This window comes from Camponotus vicinus, unplaced genomic scaffold (genome assembly GCF_025532165.1).
Source record: "Camponotus vicinus isolate PSW18456_S1 unplaced genomic scaffold, iyCamVici1.0 SCAF_10, whole genome shotgun sequence".
Taxonomy (NCBI): domain Eukaryota; kingdom Metazoa; phylum Arthropoda; class Insecta; order Hymenoptera; family Formicidae; genus Camponotus; species Camponotus vicinus.
Genome location: NW_028141946.1, coordinates 5,528,503 through 5,553,431, shown reverse-complemented (window position 1 = coordinate 5,553,431; position 24,929 = coordinate 5,528,503). Strand labels below are relative to the sequence as shown.

The following is a 24,929-nucleotide window of genomic DNA, read 5'->3' as shown; positions in this document are numbered from 1 at the left end:
TTAATGTTACTGCTGCTGGTCGGTTTTCGAGCCTTTCCGTATCATTGCAATGATTTTTCTCCCCTTGACTTACGTACTGTTGGACGTGATAAAAGATTCGATCTTCTCATTGTCAGTGCTAAACTTTTGACTTAAATTTAATTAGTGTATAAAAAGTAAGAAATGTTTTAAAAATATTTTAAATGCTAATTTATTTTGCTATATTTATTCTTATTATTATAATAATATAATATTATTGTTACTATGAGTCTTATTATCTTTAATGTGGAATTACATCTCTCCAATTATATATTAAGACAAAGGAAAATACACTGTAAGCTTCATTAATATTTTAAACACTATTTACAGCGGAATATTTAGCAATATTTGAATAATATATTGCAAAGATACAGATATATGTTATTGCGAGAAATGGAACAAAAGACTAATGCAATGCATCATAGCAAAAGTTCTATAACGAATAATTAAAAGTTCAACAAAACGTCGTAATCATTACCGCAATGGTCAATTATGTCTTTGGCACGCTATTCTGCAGCTGCGAACTATTCGTGAAATTCCGGAATTCAATTTTCCCCAATATTGGCTCCATTGTAGAGCCGAATACAGTACGACCTAGTATTTCTTTTTTCGCTTATAAAACGTAGCGCGATTTCGCGGTTTTCGTGCGCGGAGAATTTCGCATTTTCGGTTTAGTGTAATAGAGAAGCTCTCTTCGTGGCTGACCCGCTTAATTGTCTTGACAGGTCTCACAGAATCTGCTTGCGGTTGCATGTTCCTCCCGTCCCCGTCCTTTCTCCCCTTTGCAACCACCACCGCTATAGAATGTCGGTGTAATAAATACGTCTCTGAAATGCCATACTGTCTTCGGGTGTCACTTCCGACTGCGAAGACGCAGAAATTCAGCAAGGGAGCGCGAGACGCAGAGTATTTTCGCAATACGCGACGCGTTCACATGTGTCGAACTGTGAACGTTTCTCGGTCGAATCGTTTTATGTGTTTACCTCGCGTTCGCGATATCCACCGATAACTTTCCGTACGAATAATTTTCGATGGATTTATTAATTACACGTTTCAATCATTTTGTATATTTTCCACGCGTTTCGTGGTTCAGCGAGCGATTGGCATCGCGAATTTATTACTTTTGTGCGGCGACGATGAGAGAGAGACGGAGAATGGGACGAATGATTTATTTGGCGAATTAATGAAAAGGCAACAAAAACGATAACCGTTTCTGAAAAGATACACAATTTCGCGTGTCGCGTGTCGCCGTAACGTATTTGTCAGACTTGTAATAAACAGTTTGCTAAAAATAGCCTTCTATTTTGAAAGAGACAGAAGAGAAATCGATTCGTTATTATTATTCTCGTCTAAATACACAATAACGAAAATATGATAAAATATACTAATGATAAACAGGCGAAAATAAGGTGGTGTGTGTAAACTGCTGGTTGCGAAAACAGAGAGCATTATTACTCTTTGATCTTCACTTTTCCCTAGAAAATGGACCTCCATAGGGGTACAATGTATAGATGGCGAAGTCGTACTTCTTTGTGAATCCTTCGCTCTGCTCCTTCGATCAAGTCTCAAAACACGTTTACCGCGGCGTCGAGGGATCGAAGGCACCTCGTGCGAAAGGCGAACCTGTAAAAGAGATCAAGGTGCAGGGAAGCCCGAGAAATTCATAAAGCGCTTCTTAAGCCGGCATAGAAGAACATCAGTCAGTGACCTTCTCGCGCCGTCAAGCGATCCGGCTTGCCCTCAAGAGGATTCGCCGGGAGTTCGTTTGGCCGAAGGCAGTCGATGGCTCTGTACCACGGAGTTCAAAGCTCCCTCGGAACGCCGACGTCGGATATCACCCTCTTTTTGCTAGATATCCCTCGGAACTTCCAAGCCCGTCGCTTCCGAGTGCCCCACTTATCGACCTCCATTCAATCGACGGATGGAACTTACTCACTCCTTCCTTCTCGCGAATTCCCTTCTCACTCTTTGTCTTTAGCTAAGAACTAAAAGGGATTGAGAGATAATACGACTTGTTCGTAAGCGCGGTCAAAGCCGATAGAAATCTGAGAAGCTGAAAAATATGGCTAAATGGCGCATGTACACCATGCATAAAAGAGAAAAACAAGTTTCTCGAAATAAACTCTGATCTGCCTGGTTAATAATTAAATACATATTATAACAGTATCAATAGATATAAGAATTTCAAATTTTTAATATTTCAACATTTTAACATAATTGTTTAAACATATCTCTTATAAAACTTTCTATAATATCTGTGATTATGATATATGAATCGTTTATAAAGTCATATAAATCATGACTTGTTTTTATAGGCTCAAATATATTATAAATACTCGTAGTTAATAATCAAATGATTAATCGATATTAAACAGATAATATTAAAATTATACAAAAATATGTATATATCAAATATTAATATAATAATGTCTTCTTAATCGACAATGATATTTGATCAGTTGTACCTTATTAATGCTTTGAAGAGAGAGAGATGGATTTAGCGTTATAATTTAATATACGATTTCAACGAATTGGTAGTTGAAAAATAAATGCAACTGTCACTCCGTTAATTTTCTCATATTAATATCTCTTTTGGTGAAATAATATTATATTTTCATCATTTATATATATTTTAACATTTTTATCATAATTAGACAGTAATAGCATTTATCGGATAAACTGCATACCATTAATTGCAATATTCTATATAATACGGAAAATTCACACACTTAATAAATATACTATATAATTATCTCATACATTTTTATCTGCGGATTCTCTCGCAGATTCGGATAAATATTTTTTTAAAAAAATATTAACAGTCAAATAATTGTGGAGGTAACAATAAAGGATTTTCTGCACGTTTTTCATAGAATTTTTTCAGCAGAGATTCAATTTAAAATGCATTGCATGCTGGATATTAAAAAATTTGGAGCAATTAAATATACGATATACTTTTAAATTTAATTTACGATATACTTTTTAAACACTAAATTGAAGCGGTTAAATTTTGATGTAAATCAGAAAAAGTTGTTAAAGATATCCGCTTTTTTATTGTTACAAGAGAATCGAACGTATCGCAGGGCGCGAGCAAGTGGCGCGGTAAAGAATGAGAGAAGTCGTCATTACTTGGATGAGGTGAGAGGTTTACGACTGTCGATCAAGATCTGAAATTGCTTGCAGAGCGCGCGCGAGCATTTTCTTCAACTTTCCATGGGAACCAACTTTTGTAGGAATACGTAATTTCGTCCTCCGGGAGCGTAGAGACGATTGTTGGCGAACGACTCCCGGCAAGCTGTCAGGGGACTTTTTGCTTCTCTCCTACATTATACATGTACGTATACATCCTACTCGATGAAACGAATAGCGCTAAGTCAGCAACAATATTACTGTCTTCTCTTGAAAGTTATAGTTGTGAGGGCACAAGTTATGAAATTAACTTCTGCCACTCTTTCACGTCACGCGGATAAATCGCGCGAGATTGAACTTCGCGAGGATGGAAAAACGTACCAACGCAACGATAAGAAAATCGCTGATTGATTCGGCGATTCTCTCTCTTCGCTTTTCTCTTTGGTGAGCTACATTCGGTTCAAAATCGAATCTCGACTACGCATGAGAACAAATCAAATATCGCTCGCCGGTATATAAATGTCTTTAGAATAGATTTGAATTATACATGAAAAGAGATGAAATATCGGTTACTTATTTCCGATGTAATCTGAAATGTATTATCTTTTCCCATGATGTATCGCGTCTCTCGGTTTTTAGTCATTGCAATAAAATCAATGGAAATTATCTTTTCGTCGCGAGACTGCACAATTATTAGATAATGTTAAAACGTTATATAAACAGTATCGTGAAACATTTTAACTTGATGTCTCCTTTTTCTTAGATACAATCGACAAAAGTTAGGTACGAGCTGTTTACTTGGCTTGCAGCTGCTTCGAAAATCTCATAAGGCACGACCGAGTTAAGGGATTAAATTGCGCGACTGGCGAATTGTCGCCTAGAAAGAACTTTTCGAAATCCAATAAGTGGAATGCGCACAAAAGATTCAAACATTTTGAACACCATAAATAAAACGAGAAAAGCTATCACACAATTGTACAAATTCATTCTACAATACATCTGAGACTCACAATAAAAATTGCAATTTATTTTTCTCGCTTATATGATTAAATATATAAATGTATTTAGTGATTTATTCACATCTAATTTTAAGATGAAAAATTTATATAGAAAACGAGCAATATTCGAATTGCTTTCCCCGCGAAATCGGACAATTTATCGTTCCCACAGTTTCATCTATTATTTAGAGAAGTTCGCATCCTATCGTGGATCGAGAAGGATCTTTCTCTCGGTTAAATCTTCCTGGAGATCCCTCTTGAACCTCCGAGCACCCTTCTTTCTATCGTGGGCTTCTATTCAATTCCGAATGAATTCTGGCCCTCTCACACACCGCCTTCTATTTAGCGCTCTTCTATTTAGCCTCTCCCCGCAGAAGGGTCGAACACAGACAAAACGGTATAATAAGGTCTACGTACGATCGCATTCCACGAAGGGGGCAATTTCTATTCTACTCGTTTCGTGGTACAAAGCCATCTACGTAATTATCCACATACGCACACACAACTATGCATATATAATATCGCTATTCATATATGCTTTTCTCTCCCTTGGAGCATAAGCGGCTAAAGTACTACGAAGAAAGTATATAAAATGTTTTAGAAAACTGTTCGATCAGTCAATGTGTGTGTATGCTGTATGTATTTTCCATGATAACGACGTGTGGTTTAAATTTAACGCATATCGATGAGAGTTCGATAAAAAGTTGTTCATTTCGATAATAAAGTGCTGTGTACGGAAGATTTCAATATACAATTATATGCTAATTCTATTCTCATAGCATAGAATTATCAAAAGGACTTAAACGACTAACTAGAACCTAATGATCTAACGTTAAAATTAAAATAATTATTGAATAATATATATTATTTGCATAATAAAATATCTAGATATAAATATATTTTACATAACAATATTTTATATGAAAAAATTTATACATGAGAATTTTTTTATTAAATTGTGGAAAAATTTAGATGCTCATAATAAATATAATTAAAATATAATTAAAATACTGGAAAAATGGATCAAGTCACACAATACAAGTTTTAAGGAAAATAAAAAATTATTATATTATGCGTCATGAAACAGTACACATAATAAAACTGACTAACCAATTTATGTATTATTTTCATAAAATTTATGTGAGCAACGACATCGAAGTCAAAAGTAATATTCTCCTTGCGCGATTGCCACGCCCCAATGATTTTCCAGAAAAGGATAATTACCTCCGGGATGAACCCCGAAAAGACACGAATCTTTCGCTAACCAATACACGTAGCGGGTAGGAGACCCTCTTCGGCCCTTTTCGCTTTTGAAGCGAGAGGGAATCGTCCCGGCAACGAGGAATCATCGGAGCTTTGATACCCTTGAAATATTCTTTCTCGAGGGAGCCTCCTACTTGAACCTGTTCGATCTTACACTGATCCGTTACATCCTCGGCTTACTTAGTATTTTTTGTCACAATTGACATTCTTGTCTGTAACTTTGTTTCCCAATTTCGTTGCCGCGTCGTCGACCAATTGCGTAAACTTACTAAACCGTGGACAAATTTCACGAAACTTGCCCCAACAAACAGGTCTTTCGAACCTGAACCCGAGCACAAACAAGCGAGGAAGAAGCGCGCATCGACACGATCGATGGTAGCGCTTTTCTCTCGCAACGATATGATTTATTCAGAAGGCAAGGACTAACATACACTTGGTAGTTCTCGAAGTACAAATTGCAACCAAGTAGAAATACATAGATGCTCGCCGGCCATCGCTCTACCACCATCGACGCATCCTAATCAAAGACGTATTCTGGCATACTTAAATTTAATCTAATCGCAACCTAGACTGGGACGGAGGAGAACGATAAATCTTTCTCGTCGGAACTCGGTGCGACTCATGAATTCATGAGTAAGCGATGTCTCGGACTAAATGGCCATTCTCTCTCTCGTTGCACCGTAATTGAGTCGATCTATTCAGAGAGGCGCGTTATTCAGTATAAATTTTGTTGTTGTAAATTTAAGTCGTAATGCTACCAGAATTAATGTCGCGAAAAACGAACATTGAAATTTTCTGTTTTAACTATTATTTGCTTCAATAAATATCAAAGATCACACGTGATATTTATACAGGATATATTTACGTGGATCATTTCTAAATTATTCTGGGTATTTTCGAAAAATGGACGACCCTTTAACCGTACGGTAAATATCTACACAGCTGTCGAAGAGACATAGCTAAGACATCGCATACGAAATAGCGATGGCAGACGAGGTGAGCATCCCACGGGGCCCGAAATTTTCCTTCATGAATAATTCTCAATGTTCCCCCGTGCATTCCTTTTCTCGAGCGAACTGAATGCGTTTCAGAAATCTAGAAACGGTGGTCAAGTCATGGCCGTTGGCCACAGGTATGTCTAAAATCGAGTCGTGTCGATCACGCGTTTCAACTTCCTTTGTTGGTTTATTTTTTTCTCTGTTTCTCTTTCTTATAAAAGTTCGTTGTACGTACGCATATCCCTTGAAGGGCACAGGCGAGAGTATAAGTAGTCTTTAAGAAAATCTATACACGTTGATATTTGCAGGCATCATCCAAACAAGAAATGATATCTATATTATAATTTTAAAATACAGGGAAAAGAGTAAATATCCCTCGAGGCAGGGATCCCCCTTGGTTAATTTTGCTTTTAAAATATCTAATAAGCCGTATACAAATTATCCGAGAACATACACGTAATATAACAAGATAATTTTTTTATTGCTACGCATATAATAGAACTTAACTATATATATTTCTGCATTTATTTGATGGTACATAATCTTCAATTACTGAAGAGATTCCTTATTATATTCTTCATTCTACTAGTTATTGAAAATAAATATCGTACATTCTGCTTGCATAAAAAAATCTTTGTAATAATAGGGCGGATAAAATATAAAACATGGAATTGTAATTCTTCCATTATGATATCTCTTCCGTTCGTAGGAAGAGATTTTCCTGCAGTTTACAAAACAAAGTACTTTACAATATCGATGTTTTGCTAATGATACTTACACAATCATCGAATCTTCGGAAATGATCCTTCCAGCAATGAAGAAACTACTTTGTCATTAATTTCAAGAGCATTCTCGATCGATATCGTCTTATTTCTCGATATTTGCTCGGGAAAGTTTTCAAGCACAATCGAACTGTCTGTTTTATCTGTTCTCATGGGAATAAAATTGTGAGCACGAAATAGAGATGTCCGTCTACGATCCTCCTCGGTTGAACGAGCGTAACCTTTTTAACGGAAGGGGCTTTTAAAATCTCGTACCCATGGCAGAAACGAAAATTAAATATTCGCTAAAAAGCGGATAGGGTTTCACAGGAGTGTGGTAGCGATCAATTTGTTAGGACGAAACACGGGGAGGTGGGTAGAAGGTGAAGAAGCGGTGGAGAGAAAGATAAAGAGAGAGATATGTCACACAGGGACGGTACTCGCATTCAGCCATTCGCCGGAGTCCACTTTTTTCCACGCGTTCGTAACAGAATGCAAATCGAATAGGAGAGGGAATTTAAAATCCGCACGGTCCTGTTGACGAACCTGCAAATTAGTGCGCGAGCGTCGCCGACATCGACGCCAGCGACAGCGGCGCTAATGAGATTCTACGTAGATGAAAGGGCTCTGGACGAACGTGGAATTAATGGAATAGTCGAGTCTACAGTACGAGGCTTCATCGATCCCTTTCCCGCGATGCCGGAAACAACCAGCCAACTGATGTCCTATCGGATACGTATCGGGAGACAACTATAGCATCGGCATCGCTTTCCTTCATTATATTCTGCTGGACAATTCATCGATTAACGACCATCGCTTGCAGTGTGCGCGATCGTTTCCCGAAACGAGCGTCCGTGAACGTGATTTGCATAGTCGACGATAAGAGAGCTGATATCTCCGCGCGACGATAATACAGCCCGAGCCAGAAAGTTTGAGTACCTTGACCGATTAATATCGGCGGTTTGATTAATAGATCGATTAAGCATTCCGGTAGGGCAAATAAAAGTTGAATGGTTTTATGATTGAATCATGATGAGAAAAAGAGTCCATAAATTCTCAGAATTCTCGCTTTTGTAAAGGATTAATTTGATTTTCCAGGAATATTCTGAAATGCACATTTTTATCTTTAAAATCCTTACTAATTTAAAAAGATATATATATATTTACAGCCTGGATTAATATTATTTATAATTAAAAATATATATCTATATATAATATAATGATATAAATGAAAATTATATTTAAATTTATATTAAAAGGGATCTTGTGATTAAATCTCAAGAGCTTCAACAAATATGATTATATTTAATAACTTTAAATATTACTGAATGTGTTATCTACATTATTCTAAAAACAATTATTCTAAAAACACATCGCCGTCTAATCAGCGTATCCATATTCAACAGAAAGAGAACGCATAAAATGAGTTTTGTCTTAACGGGCTTTGAAGGAATTGGTCTTTTATCACGTACTAAATACATCAGTGGGAGCGCAACATCTCAGCATCTTCAGTCGCTATTACTCAAGATAGAGTATCGAGGCGCTTCTAGAGAACAACTGCGTCATTTGCATCGTCGATAAACGCGTGCCGTCGACGGAGCCGTGCGACGATAAGGCTTCGTCGTTTCGACGAAGTCTCGAGGACCTTGATAGATTTAATGTCTCCGACGAACCCGATCGTAAACCCGCAAATTCCGTTGTCGCTTTGCGAGAATTCTCCGCGCGGATAATTCGAGGTGCGCGATAACCGCTGGCGAAAATATTTGCGCTGCATTACGCTGTCCGTATGTCCCGCGCGATAAAACCGACAATCGCTATACCGCGCTGTCGCATCATCGTAATTAAGCAAATGAAGCTACCGCAAAGTAGATCTAACGCGAGCTTGTTTTTGCACGCCCGAAAATGCAACTGACTCTATCGATTAGCCTATCGTCGTTCTATCGCACGAATAAGCTAGTATACAATATTGTATCTTCAGCAGTTTAACTCTCAACCGCGATCGTACATCATAATTAATTGTGAAGATTATTATAGAGATTTATTATGATTCCCCCCTATTATTATATATCACGTTAATGTAGAAATTAATAATTTTTTAACAATTTATTTATGATTTAATTTAAAACTAGTGCATGAGCAATTTTAATTATAAATGTTTCACAAATTACGAATGTGGTGGTTATTTTAATTAGAAATTAAAATCTATTTTCAGTACACATCATGTTTTAATCACAGTCATGTTTTAAAATGATTGAAATATCCATTAATCCAGATAGAAAGCACGATAATGAAACGTCAAAACAAAAATAATGTATGAAACACATTTTTGGTTCTGTGATAGAAATCTAAAAATATTTAAAATGTAACCGCGCATATATTACTGCTTTCGTCACGTTCTAATTATAGCATGATGTATATTTTACTTTCAAATTCCCAGCCGTCCCTAGATTAGCGATTTTGCTCACTGTGTGCAGCAGCGAAACCGTTAGTACCGAAACGACGTGATTTGCATCGCACCCGATAAACGCGCGTGCCGATAGCACCGTAGGTACAGTGCCGATAACGTTGATCGGCAGGTAACTTCGAGGACGCGAACCGCGTAATCGAATCGACAAATTCGAACGAGCGACTTGGCTGATCTGCCAACTTCTCGACGCGATGTTGAATCCCTGCCTGAATTCTCGTTACCTGGGAAACTCGTTACCTGTTTAGCAGGACAAAAGGAAAGGTGTATGCAACTAACTTTGAATGGAGATATGTAATTTTTTAGGATGTGTCGAATTTCATCAAATTCTACGACATTTTGTGTATGTAAGATGTATAAAGAATTTTCATTTTTTAATTCGCATCAATCTTTAATCGTAATTCTGAAAACTGATATTCTTATCAAAAATGTAATATAATAATCTATTTAGAAAAGATTCTGTTTTTAATATTATTTTTGACGTTAATGAGTGTGAAAATTTAAATCGGAAAATTTATTAATTAATATAAATACATTAATTTACTTTTTATATTTGTAACTATTTTTCCTTGAGAATAATGCAATTATTTCTATATCTTGCGGCAATATTAAATAGATTTCAAAATGTAATGTAATATATATTTATATATTATATAGATTCTTATTATTGCAAAAGTAGCTTTGTATTTTAGAAATTGAATTATAAATTGCCTTTGATCTGAAGAGAGTTAATAAGAGAGTTTTGTAATTATAATTCCAATGTAATGCACGAGTGGAAACGGACGAAATACAATTATTTGTTTAACGATCATGTTACGAGGTGCTTTGTAACCCAGTTAACCATTTTGTGCCCAATAACTATTTGATTTCATTAGAAATCCTAGGAATCTCGAGGACCGTGGCCGATTTAACGTCCAATTGTAGGAAGAATAATATGCTGTTGTATCCTATCTAAATATTCGTAGATTAAGGATAGTATGTGTAATCGAACGCAGAGATTTGTTACGATCCTAAGCCGATTATTGGATTCAACGAAGTCGATAGAATTGTATGAAGCCGATTAATGGTATCGGAAAACACGACGTTCTGTATCGCTGAATTTCGACGCACGTTTGTACAATCGAGAAAGATGAATCTGACACACACAATTACATATCCATATGACTGAACTTGAAACTGCATGTAAATTGTCACTTCTCGTTATTTGTTAACTTGAATATCATTTAAATGATACTTCATTGTTATATTTAACTTTATTAATGGGCAATTTAACTTTATTAATGAGTTAATCTATCACAAAAGCCAATTGCACTGTTTTGTCTCTTGATTATATATATTATATATATATGTATATAAATGACATGATATTTTACATCATGCGTATTTTATTAAGCATGTTGCTTATACAATATTTTATCTAATATTTAACTAATTATAAAATGTAATTACAGACTAATTTTAAGATTAATTAGTTTTGATTAATACTAGCTTACCTCAATATTGAAGAACAGGAACATTTAATTTATCTCATTATCTTGTCATATGTGATGAAAAATAAATGATAAATTAATTGACAAAATTCGTAACATCGTCAAGATTTTATTCTTCTTACGTGAATGTAAGAGTTTGCGTCTGATTCGTGCAAGGTACAATACTTCACTTGAATCAGCTGTCAAGATATCAGAACGCGAGACTTACATACATTTCCGACAAGTTGGGCAGTTCTTCATTATTATCGTTCACCGCAACATACCGAACAGGTGTACAATTAGCAGCTTATAGCCTTGCCTTCCACTCGTCACATTTTACAATAGAGTATCGTAGTTAAACAGAAAGATTATTATCACATCATAGCTCGTAAATAAGTCAAATAAAATTTGCACATCGACATCTCCCGCGTTGAAACAAATGATCCTTCAATGAAATGTTTATTGATCATCGTTTATGTAAGATAATTGGCATACGCCGCGATAAACTATATACATATAAAAGTTTATCGTCATTCAAATATGAGGACTCGCATCTATTATTTTACGACTATGCAGATCCATCGCGAAACTACTTTTCGTATATATTTGATACAACTAATAATTAATTGCTAGTGCTAATTATCGCTTGCTATTAAGCCGTGTCAATATATATGATTTAATGAAATCATTACATGATTTTTATGACTACTAGAGTCTCTAAAAAAACCGATTGACTTCTTATGCAATCACTTTTTCAGAGCAACCGGAGTAATGCGAATGATTTTATATGATATAATTCGCTTATTTATGAATCTAGAATTGATTCACATTGTTCTTTCAAATTTATACATGCTACAAGAAATTATGCAAGTTTACATATGTATAACAATTTAAATCTAAAAACTTATAAGTTTACGTTAAGAAAAGTGTAGATAGCACGAAAATGAGCTTGTTAAGCAAAAACTTTAGAAACTTATGAAACACATTAAATTTATACCACTTCGTAGTAGAATGTATACATTTAGGCTGGCAAATTCCGTCTGCTGAAATTTAATTGAGAAAAAAATATAGAAAAATAAAATTTCATCGATGAATATTTAATGTAAAAAAGATTATATTAAATTAAATAAAAACGTTAAATAAGATATATTATCAGATTCGAGATTCATTTTATAATAATTCTCCAAAGTAAAAAAAAAGAGATCACGTTAATATTAATGCATTCTATGAAAAATCTTGTCGACATGACAATACCTTTATATTGCCTATTACAATGCACAAGATTCTTACTCCTTCTTTACGCTTTACGTCGGTGATATAACTTAAGCCGGAAACGTACCGGACCTTGGCCGATTAATGGTAAAGCTAACTCCAACGGAATTAGCAAACTTGGAAGTCAATTTGAATCGCTCACGAAGACCACAAAGTCCATGATCGAAGCGGCTACACTTCGAAACTCGCGTCGGTAAGTTATTGTTGGCGATTAAACTAAAGCATGTGCTGCATTGATGCTCGCCCGAGATGTTGTTTCGAAGCGCAAAGAAAAATACAACTAGAGGAACACAGGGCAGTATTGGACAATGAAGACGGATTACCGTGGGTGTTGTGATAAGCGAAACGAGGGACAGAGTGCTATACATTGACATAGATTTCTCAATAAATGTGTATTAAAGGCAATCTTGATATAATAATGTTACATTTAATTCATGAACCATTTTTCTTCTCTATTTTTATGAAAATTTTTAAAAGAGAGAACGATCTATTGATCGGGCATTGTATGCTATTTATTTCTGATTATTTTGAATTATTATAAGTAGTGTACTATTATTTTCAGCATTTTTTATCCATAAAAAAATTAAATTACATATAACAAACAACAGAAATAGGCAATAATTTTTACAATTATTTAGTTTTGTTATACCATCGTATGTAAAATCTCAGTTTCTCTATATTTGTCAACGCGAATGAATTTGATATTGCAGAATTCAAACGACACAAAGGCGACTTCAAACTGAAAAATATTGTGCATAGGACAGACTCGTTGGATGATTTTATTTATGATGCGTTTGCGATTGGCACAAAGAATAAATGCATACCGCGTCTCTGAAAAACTATGGGTATCTCGACGTTGTAAATGCGACTGAAAATTTTTCTACCGTAATTTCTCTATATACAGCATTTCGTCACAAATATGTGCTCTGCTAATTAAAGATTATTATCAGGCACATGCTTTTTCAGCTTTTTTTAAGAGGTAAAAGCTAGCCATTACGAGCGCGTGGCTTGCATAAATATGCGGCCTTTTTCACCGCTAATTAACGCAATAAATTAGATCCATAATGCAAAAGCCGAAGAGTATTAGCGAGCAAAAGTTATAAACAATATTAATCTTACGAATCTATGGCCTTTTACTCCCTACGAATATATGTTATTACAAAATTGTAAATTCAATTATACACAAAAAAACAGAATTTATTAAAACGTCGAATTAACTCGCTATGAATGGATCTCGTTTGATATTTTTTTTACGATTTATAGCCGAGTCAGTAGAAAAAAAATGTTCCATTCCCAATTTGAAAAAATTGTGATAGCTTCAGCGATCGGACGAAGAGTTAATCTCGCACCATGCCATAACGGCTGTGTTAATTCCGCTCGCATCGGCGCGAGCTACGTGCCCATTATGCAGGATAATTGGATTTTTATCCAGATACGGATCATCAGCGCGGCTGTCTGAACCATGATAGAAAGATTGTTGGGAAAATGGTCTGCGATGTCGAGCGCGCGCTAGCGGTTTTATTCGCCCGGCATCGCCTTTTTACATTCTGCGCCGCGGCACAAAAGAATAAATATACGTATACCCACCTTGCTCTCCCTCGCAGAATTCGCGGAGATCTCGACAATACGCGAATACGGATCCCGCCGCTCATTCCTCGTCCTGAACGAGGCACAATAGGCCAGTTGCGGAGGATCCTTTCGCGAATTATAAATCCTATCTTAATAAAATACCTTTGTGTGCGTGCGTTATCTCCCACGCGATAAAAGGCGAGAAACGTTCGAGTAGAATATTTGAAATTGTTTTATGCAAGTGCTTTTCTGATAAAGAAATTTTGATCGTAATATACTTGTCACAAAGCGGTTGGCAAAAATCAAAAAGAATACTCGTTACCGTTGCCCCTATTTTCTATAAAAATTTGCATTTGATCGTGAATAGTTGAATTTTCTCGATAGTTTAAATAAATTATAGCGATTTATTTTTATGAGAATTATGCTTTTAGATTGTACATATATATATTGTATGATATCAAGATTAAATATACAAAATATGTCTATAGATTCATTTAAAATACAGATATTGCGATTTTTTACATTTTTTTCTGAGAATATGGTTTCGTTAAAAAAATAGTATAATCTCTCTACAATGCGATATAAGAGATTTTCTAGCCATATATATTCTTGCACAGATATCTCTCACTGAAAAAATTGTATTCTCAACTTAAGAATGTGCCACTTATCTTTAGAAATAGCGCTAAGAGGATCTCTTTCTTTTTAGTATATATTCTAAAGATAAGTGGCATATTCTTGGGTTTGAGAATGCAATTTTTTCAGTGTAGGGATTTATTTCTTTACTCGAAAGTGTATTTTCGTCTTATTAGCACCTTTATGGAGTTTGTTAAAACTCCGTTGCGCGAGTGAGAAAATTTAATCGACAAATTCTTTCGAGATTGTGAAAGAATTATTTTAACAATGATACTGTGGCGAACATATCGACGTCGCAAAAATAGAACTGCATTCCCACGATCTGGAGAATTTATATCTGAATGTACGATACATACTTTCTTGTTGCTAGCTGCAAAATATTCGTGGAATTTATAAAATAAGAAAGAGAAGAGTAGAATATATCAGTATGTGTAAATTTAAATAGCTAGTAATAGTTTATCAGTTATCGTGTTAGTATTCTCGTAATATTAAATGTAAATTATTTTAAATATTTTATAATATTTACAGGAAACACACACATCATTTGCTTATATGTTAAAAATAACTATTTTATAAATTTTTTTCTCCTTTTCTCTCTCTCACACATATAATTTTCTTAATTAATCTTTAAATTATTAAATCTGTCCAAGTAGAAAGATTTCAAATTAAATAAGAAATAAGCTTTATTATTTATTTGGAGGTGTATATGAAGTTTTATTTCCGAGAAATCTTCTTTAATTATTAATATAAAAATTATTGACGTTTCTATTAAATTAAAAATTGACAATTTGATGAAACAATCCGCAGCAACGTATGTTCGGTGGATTTAACAATGAGGCATTCTGTATATACGAGGAAACAGCTTTTTTTCGGAGATTCGAGCAAGGCGCTCGCGGTGGTCGTTTCCGTTTTGCCAGCTCGACAAGCACCTTATTTTCTTATACTCGTTCGCGTCGCCGTCCCTCTTCATTCCGCGAAATGCACTTTCGGCAAATCCGCTCGGGCAACGACTTTTCTCGTTTGCGCTTGTTCCCGTTGCCGCGGCGCCGGATGCGACCGCCGTCAGCCAGGAAGATAAGTCCTTGCCGGGGGTAAATCTTGTTTGCCCACCTCGTCTACGACGACTCTCCGCGCCGAAGGGTGGCCGGTTTTCTTCTTCGTTTGAACCCCTTGCCGTTTCGCTGCTTCCTGCTTTTAGTCCTTTCACAACGAGAAATGACAATAGCTGCAAAGTATCGCACCAACGAATGACATAGCGGCGTTTGCCTTTTATTACCGTTTACCCTTCGTTGCTGACGCGCTATCTGCAAATGTCATTGAGAAAATACGCGGGTTTATATAGAAGTCCAAGAGCGTTTTCGCTCGAGTATGACGCTCGAAAGTATCGGATATCGATATTTGAAAAATGCGTGTCGGTATGCGAGTCGACGTTCATTTTAAAAAGTATCGTTTACTTTGTAGCAAAAATACTGTTTTTTACCCTATGAAAAGTAAACTATCGAAAAAGAGATATTACTAATCTAATACTAAAAAAGGCAAGGATGACGAAAAACTTTCATAACCAGTACTTTGGAGGATTCCTATCTGGGTCATGTTGGAGTATCGAATATCTTTACAAGAATCGGTCTTACGATGAGATTAGGATTACCGGTCGATCGTTTTTCATGGTGTTTTTTATGTATGAAAGTGGAGTGGAATAGCGGTGTATGTGTGTAGTCGTTGTGTATTACAATGACTTCTGTTTAGTAATGTTTAAGCATATCTCGGCAAGATGGATTATCTCGGCGAACAGCAATTCATAACGCGTAACAACTGAAACAATGGCCCTTCAGACTTTTTATTTCTTCTTACATTTTTCCGTTTACTTAATGGCTTACGCGTCCGCTCGTTTATTGTAATCGCGATTTCTTTTACTCTTTTCTAAAGAGCTGAGAGATGGGTAAAAGTCGACCACATCGGTTAAATCCGGAGGTGCGAAAACACTGGTAGCGAGGAATGAAAGATTCAGGAAGTCCGCGGGCGCTGGATTAATTCAATATTTTGCAATGCTAACGTGTCGCTGCCTTGTAAATCTTCAATGAAAACTACGACGACATGCCGGAGAGATGGAGGAACTTTAGACATTTATTTTTGAAAGAGACATCCTCTGCACTCGAGAGAGAAAACAGGAGGTGCCGTGGTCGTAACACCAGGCGAAAAGCACATGTGCAGCACTAGATTCTCCGACAATCCTGTTGCAGATCTACTGCAGATTGCGGCGCAACTCCAAAGATTAAGAAAGTTAAAGGCATTAAGAAATAGTTTCACTCATATATATCACGATTCTACACATGACATTAACTAACTTATTTATTCATTTTCTTTAGGAAAAGATGTCAATATTGAATTGCGTATTTATAGCGAAAATGATGAGAAAAATTAAAATAGAGTCCGAAGTAACATAATAACACAATCAAACAAAAGAACAATAACATAGTAACAAGATGCAATGATTTTTTAGATAAGATCAAGCTGCTTTAATGCTAGAGTACTTAGACAACTTTTTAGAATTCTTGATATTTTTATAGTTTTAATAATGTCGACGTGAATTTATATCGATCCGTCTTTTTATAAAGAATTGCCTCGGCATTCTTTCGAAATTCTTCGAATCTATATGATATTAGTCTATTCAAGATCTCCCTTTGTAAAACGTTACGCAACTGTCGCGTCATCGTAAACGTCGTCGTGCCTTTAGTCCAATTTGCGTCAACTATGCGGCGTAATTTAATTCAAGGAGCAATTTAAAAAGTTTCGCCCGATGGCATAAAGCGAAACGAGTCGGAGAAGAAGGCGATCCACCACCATCACCACCACCCGACAGCGCGACTTTAAAGTAATGAGTGGCCGTTGGAATTCCCTCCCTCGCGTCGCTGACCCTATACTAGCCAAATCGGAAAGATTTCTTCCGAAAATTATGAAGTTGTTTTCCCGGAAACTCCGCCGCGCTTTTGCGTGTTTTTCACTCCCGGAAAAGCGACGCCTGGATGAGAGGAGCGGAAACGGGGGCGAGGGTGGCACGCGTCGCGTCGGCCAGAAATTTACGAGCCGGCTACGACTTCTTTGGAACACGCCCCGGGGGTAAATTATTTCCCCCCTGAGTGCCACCATTGCTTCTAGATGTTGCATCGGTATACATATATATACATGTATACAAAATCCCGAAAAGTCTCCTTCTACGTTTCGATCTGAAGGGGTAACTTACGATAACTGCTCCACAAATGCAATCTGCGATTGCCTTTTCGAACTGAGCTCGCTTATACCATCACGTTTAATTCTGTCATCTAATCCGCTTAATTGAATTATTTTTCTTAACATAAATGTGTCTGGGTCCTGTACACGATTATACAATTCAGATCGCTCGGTACTTTGCGTTTGTAATATCTACTACGTACGCGAGTTTCGGCGAATTACATCTGCATTTTAACGTGAAATTTGCTCAATAAATTTCTACGCTCGCAGAATAATGAAGGTTGAAAATTAGATACTATCTTAATAACTCTTTACAAGAGATACTTGTTTTATATATTAAAATTTTTTATCAAGAACGTAGCTATAAATATCGAGATTAAAATCTGAAGGATGTTTTCTGCTAGTTATATTAATCACTGGAAAATTGAACAACGTTTTACTTGATTAAACGATCTAAAGAATCTGTTTATATGCTGATACACTTTGCTCCCAAGCTTTACTAACTTATATTAACGATAAAATTACAGTAGATTAATTAAACTGGCTGTGCGGCATTTTCATTTTTAGGAGACTAATTTTCTTTTGTAGTAATAATGCGATTTACCGTTCATTAAGAGTTCAACAAAAATTTAATTTTTTATTAAAATTATAAGTCATTATTTATTCGACATTAAATATACTTTATTGCATATTATTACGTTATTTAAATATAACGCAAATTGAATATTATATTATCTAAACATCTGTGTCAAATATTCTTATCTAAATAGTCAAGCAATGAAGAAAACATTCCGTAAATAAATTGGTACAATTTTGAACTCACGTGAGCGCTTAAACTCGAAAGGTTAACAAATTTTAATCAAATGGTATTATCGATTAATTCTAACCGATATAAGACATTGGATATAACGTATTAACGAAGCCAGCAACGTGCGTAGAAAATGAAAGCGGCGATAACGGTAGTGAGAGAGAAGCTCTCCTCGATCTCGCCTCAATAATGCTATTCACTATACCTAATACCTAATACGATGCAATATCGAAGCACTACGACAGGCATGTCAATTTTATCGTACCATAAATCCGTATTAATTAAATTTAATTCAATCTTCTCTCGTTTGCAGACGAGACAGGAAAGTTTTCTGTCGCGGAACTAGGGTGAACTTTTAAGGTACGAAGTTCGTGAGATATAATTAACGAAACTGCCGGTGCCGTGTACAAAATTTCCAAGTTTCGATATCATCCCCGTCACGTAGGCGGCCTTTCATCGTTTCGCGATTGGGAACTGTGTGTGCCCATCGCGATCGATACTTCTGAATTTCGCTTTCGGATTCTTCGCGTGACGTGTGCCCGCGCGATACGCTCGATTGTTAGCCAAGAACAAAAGAGCCGCATCGGGGATGGTTCGTTATGACAGTTCGTTAGTCTCGTAAATTGGCTAACTCGCCGTTAATGGGCGGTTACCAATTATCGAATCGATTACATCGGTAAATTATCCGGTATTCATTAGTTAACTCGAATTTTCTGCTGCGCGCGCGTACGGCCAGGAACGACCGTCGAGGCAAGTCGACACAATCCATTAATGCGAAAATAAAGTCAGTTACGGTGCGCACAATATCCAATAATGTCCATCTAATTATAAAACTATTACATTGGGCGGATTATTCTTGGATGGCCTTTAACCCTCTTGGCTCACCGTGTCGTTGCACCACGCATCGGAGTCATTTATCTTCATTGCTACGCGAAACTAGTAAATTGTGCATTAACAACATAAGTGTTAAACTAGTACTAACTACCAGGGAAGAATTATCTAGTAGAATACAATAAGATACAGTATCGAAGAATTAGAGTAAATTCATATGTGCAAATATCTCTTTTTCAGCATATCTCTATAGCATTGAAGTTATTATCATTTATCGAATTTTTATTTTCTACACTTTAATATAGTATAATCAAAAACACTTGTAAGTAAAATATTAAATAAATCATAATATTTCTAATAAATACGAAAAAGTGTGTTATACAAAATGTTCATACGTGGACAGAATTAGGACATTCAGGACTATGGCAATTTTAGCATGCTAACATATTCATGTTTATATACGATTAGAATCATTGGTCTTGAATGTTAAATACAAATAGGAGATATCCAACTATCGTTGATATTGATCCGCATGAACCTGACGAGTTTTCCAGATATCTCTGCATGTACCCAAAATTATATATGTATGTATGTACGTACGTATGTATGTATGTATGTATGTATGTATGTATGTATGTATGTATGTATGTATGTATGTATGTATCATTTAAAGTTTATTTAGAATTATTTAACAAATATTCATATATTCGAATATTGCATGTGTATGAAAAAAGAACCGAAAAAGCAATGTTGGATAGTTAATAATGCATCAAATATAATATTTACCATTTACCGTCAAATTTTATTATTGATTAATTGATCACTTCGTCATAACGGTTATTAACAATTAAACTAAACAAACAAATATGTGATTTATCTGGAAATAATAAATTTTAGCCTCGATATATTATAAATAACCAATTATTCAGTGTTCGTTGAATATTTATTATTGTCATTGCGACTTTATGACAAAATATATTTTCCATTGTCCAAAATTTACAAAAAAATAAAAATCGGACATGGACTTATCATTGGCAGATAGCGTATTTCTTTTCTTTTTTTGAATTGAAGTGCATCTCCAATAAATTTGATATCCGCGCTACCTCTTTACGATGTGACAGGATATGAGAGGAATCTATCGGTACGATCGAGAGAAGCCTCGGCGGTTTATTCCCGCAATAAAATCATTTTATCGCGTTCAGAACAGAAGTATGGCATGCCGATCCTTTTTTTAACGATTGGAAAAATACATAAGATATAAAAATTTTGATAAAATTAAAATGCGACGAGCGGGATAGCCTGATGTAGCCGAGATATAATTTTTAAAGAAATGCAATAAATTTTTTGAATATTTTCGTGTAAAGAAAATGTGTATCATACATGTGTACTTGTTTTATTATTCGTAGAGTATTGTTGATGCCGCATAAATGGAATTTCGATATAAAGTGTCTCAGTTTTATCGTTTAACAATACCGGCAGTCTCCATATCGAACTATTTCTTTTATCGATATTCCATTTTACTTTTATTTACTATGAATCTCACTTTAAACATTCGATACACCATTGAATTGAAATTGTCAAAATATACGTTGACGGCTATATCTCAGGCGAGTGGTATTGTGTCTAAATATTTGCTCCGGCAGGAAAAGTGAGAGAAAAACCGCATAAAATATCAGCTACCAATGAAATGGTATAAGAAAGTAAATTAAAAAGAAAAATTTATTTCATTCTAAAGAATACGTTCACTTCGATATGGTGCTTATTCTTTATATATAAGCCTCCTTATACATAAAGAATAATGCGTATCTAGATACAAAAGTTTCACATTACTCCATTCAATTCTTAAGTAAAGAAATTTAGAAATTATTAGTAGTGCATAAATTAATAAAAAAAAATTAATATATTATTAATTAATCCATTTTGATTTTTAGAGAGAAAATAAAGCGATCAATTTCTATATAAGTAATGTAGATTTTTTTAAATCTTTGTAAAATTTGAATATCTAGTAATATTAAATACGAAAAATTATTGGTATGCTTTCAGGTACAAAGTGGAAGTGACCGGCAAGTCTTTACCTGTGTTGACGAATCTTGATAAAGGTCGATATGGGGTACTGATTTTCGAGAATCTAAACAAGTATCTGCAGATGGACAAATGGAATCGTGAATTACTGGATAAATACTGCAGGGAATATTCAGTTGGCATTGTGGGTTTTGCTCCTCCTGGAGAAGAGAGCCTAGTCGGTGCTCAGCTCAAGGGCTTTCCACTTTTTATACATACAAATCTCAGATTGAAGGTCAGTTTCCAGCACATTATATATTCAAATTCTTTAATAATATATATATTTTCACAAAGATATTACAATATACAAAAATTGATTTTTATAAGTATATTTTTAAATTATTAAATCTTGTATAAATTTTATTTTTATATCATATTTTTTTGTATGTACACTTCTTTAATATAATAGTATATATGTTTATTTATTTATTTACTTATTTAACTGTCGCAAGATTAGAATCGATATTGCTTGTAGATAAGAATAAATAATAGTAATTTATCTTAATTTTATTATTATTAAAAACGAAATATAAAGATTGCGAAATGTACGGATAATCACTATTTTCTTTCATTATGTAATGAAAAGTATCTATTTTTATTCCACAATCAATATTAGAAATTACTTAAGAAAGCCATGATGATGGGAAAAGTCTGGGTGGCAATCTTCATGGCTGCAATCAAGTTTATATATCGCGGAAACTGGTCTCGAAACGAAAAGGAAACCTCGTAAAAGAGAGTAATAAAAAGCGCGGGTTCCATAGTATTAGGTCTGGCTGCAGTAATAAGGCAATCGATATTGTACATTGTTCCTGAAAAGCACTATTACGCCGAATACTTTCAAGCTAATTTATATGCGCACTATAACGTATTCCTGAATCATTTTAATAATTAAGTATTATTAGATACTTAATTTTATGATATCAACCTTCCTTTTACTTCCTTATTACTATAATGTTCGCAATGTAAAGTAAGTTACAATCTTCTTAGAACTTTGGAATATCGTGCCTTGGACACGTGGCACATCTCCTGAGTAACGATCATGCTTCTCTTAAAGAGACTTTAAGAAAAAAAAGTCCATGCTCATCGAGCACAATATTGCGGAGTATCTCTCTTTAAATAACCGTAATATGCAATTTTATCCATCTTCTCGACATGTTTTAGTGAATATTTATAACGAAGAAAGGAGGAAGCAGCTAATTTGATTTCTAAAACATAAACTGTATTAAAACGAGATTACTTCAGAGCACGTGATGAATAAATGTAAAACTTATTATTCTTAAAACTATTTTTTGCTTTATTTTTCTCAGACTATATTCTCATGAATATATGTATATAATAAATTCAAATAATTTTCTAGATAGCTATTACATCGTGTATTTTAAAGAAAAGTGCTATTTTGAATAAAACCTACTATAGCATTGGTGTGAACGATTTTCTTTTGACAAAGAGCTAAAACGCGCGCGCGATGCATTTGAAAATTTGATTTCTTCTCCAAAAAAGCGAGAGAATCCGGTACGACGAGCGAAACTTTTGTGCGGGTCGCATAGAATAAGGTTTTTCCTCCTTCAGGATGCTCAGTTGAATGCAGCGTCTCCCATTCTTCGATTAACCAGAGCAGGGGAAACGGCCTGGGGACCACTTCCTGGCGGTGACTGGACTATTTTTCAGGCCAATCACAGCACCTACGAGCCGCTCGCTTGGGCGCACCGAGACAGCCTCGACTATCCGGCCAACAAAAGTCCCCTAGCCACCGTCATCCAGGTGAGTCGTGCACTTTGCTTGTCGGACATTCCGGTCACGTATCTCTTCTCGGACAAGTCGGACGACTGCGGAATTAATGCACCGTCTCGCGCGTCCATGCGTATTACCCTTCGGCGATGGAGTCGGAACGTTTAAATTATTTTCTTCCTCGTGTCCTAGACTTAACACGTTGCTACGTTAAAAATTTAATCAGTAAGAAAATACAAAGCTACATGAATTTTTTGATTAAACTTAAGGATAAGACATTTTTCACAGCAAACATCAGGGGAAAATCGTTGAACTTATATCTCGCATATTAAATCAAAAGTTATATCATCTTTGAACAACGGCTTTGAGAAGGTCCCCATTGGTTTCCACGTAGGAAATTATACATAAAGCTTTCAGAGCATCTTTTGGGAATCCCTTATTAACTCACGCAGCGCTTCGTGCACTTGGCTCTTATCTTCTCGGATACATGGATGATTTCAAAAAATAAAAATGCACAAATTTTCGCGACACGAAACTTCATCTTAAAAGGATGCACAAATCCCCGTGGAAATGGTAGGGAAGAGAAAAAGAATACGGACAACTCGCGAAGTATATAATTGCACTCGACGTTTATCGCATATGGAACAACAAAGTTTCTCGAAAAATCTGTAAATTTCAAGAGAGCTCATCCTATTATTTCCTACTATTTCATCATAACATTTAGTAAATTTAAAATATTAATATTTTTTATAATATATTAATTTTTTTATAATAATGATATTAATTTTTAAAACATTTTTGAAACACGAACGATATATGCAGTTTGATAACTTTTAATGATGAGTTTTTCATTATATCACTAACAAACTTAGAATACTCAGCAAGTGAAACCGTTATGATGCAAGTTTAAGACGCATCGTTTACGTACTTATTAGAGATTTTCTGTTTCTTACGCGAGAAAAAAGACCTCCCGGTACCAGGCGTCTTCAAAGGGTAGTTTCTCACTCTTATGGTTTCCGATAGCGACACTGGAAAAGAAAGCCGGTTAGAAACGAGAAATTTCTCGGGTACACCACTTCACTTTGCGATTGTATGTAACGAAGGGAAGAAAAGAAGAAAGGCGACTGGTAGAAAACAAGAAGCTGAATGACTGTGTAAGATTCGCCGGCTCGCAAGGGATAGAACAAAAGAAGGGTTTAAAACAATACGTACAAAATGATTTCATCGCACGCTTGTATCAGTGAGAATAATCTTGTCGAGGAGAGAGAAATCTACAGATTCTCTTGGATGTCAATAAGAAGCACGAGCGAGTTTCATTCTTTTCTTACATTAGCTTTTAGCTTGATGTGATAAGAGTTACACACATTTCGACAAGTGAATAATTGCCAAATTTTATCATTATCTAAAATAATTTTGAGTGCGCATTTTCTCTTTATTCTATTCCATATTGATAAAATTTAAATCTAACATATTTACACTTTGATAAAAGGATATTTCCAAGATATTTTCAGAATATATCTTTTATACATTTTCTTCAATCGCTCCCTAATCAATCGTAATTTTTTATAAATAAATCAAATTGAAACATTAAAGGAAGATAAGGGGATTATAAACAAATTATTTTATTAATTCTAAATTATACTATATTACTTTGTCTGGTATTTATCTCTCTTTTTTTTGTACTCATAAAGATTTTCTC

At 35.1% G+C, this 24,929-nt stretch overlaps 1 protein-coding gene across 3 annotated transcripts in view; it reads left to right on the top strand.

Annotated features, from left to right (window-relative positions):
• The window catches only part of Sfl (N-deacetylase and N-sulfotransferase sfl), a 99,301-nt gene that overhangs the window by 65,965 nt on the left and 8,407 nt on the right, over positions 1-24,929 (top strand). For 2 of the 3 annotated variants that reach the window (XM_083080817.1, XM_083080819.1), the window contains 2 exons: positions 21,485-21,737; positions 23,072-23,263. In XM_083080817.1, coding sequence (XP_082936943.1) covers positions 21,485-21,737; positions 23,072-23,263 — 445 coding nt within the window. The remainder of the gene's footprint in view (positions 1-21,484; positions 21,738-23,071; positions 23,264-24,929) is intronic. The other variant, XM_083080818.1, reaches the window with a different exon arrangement.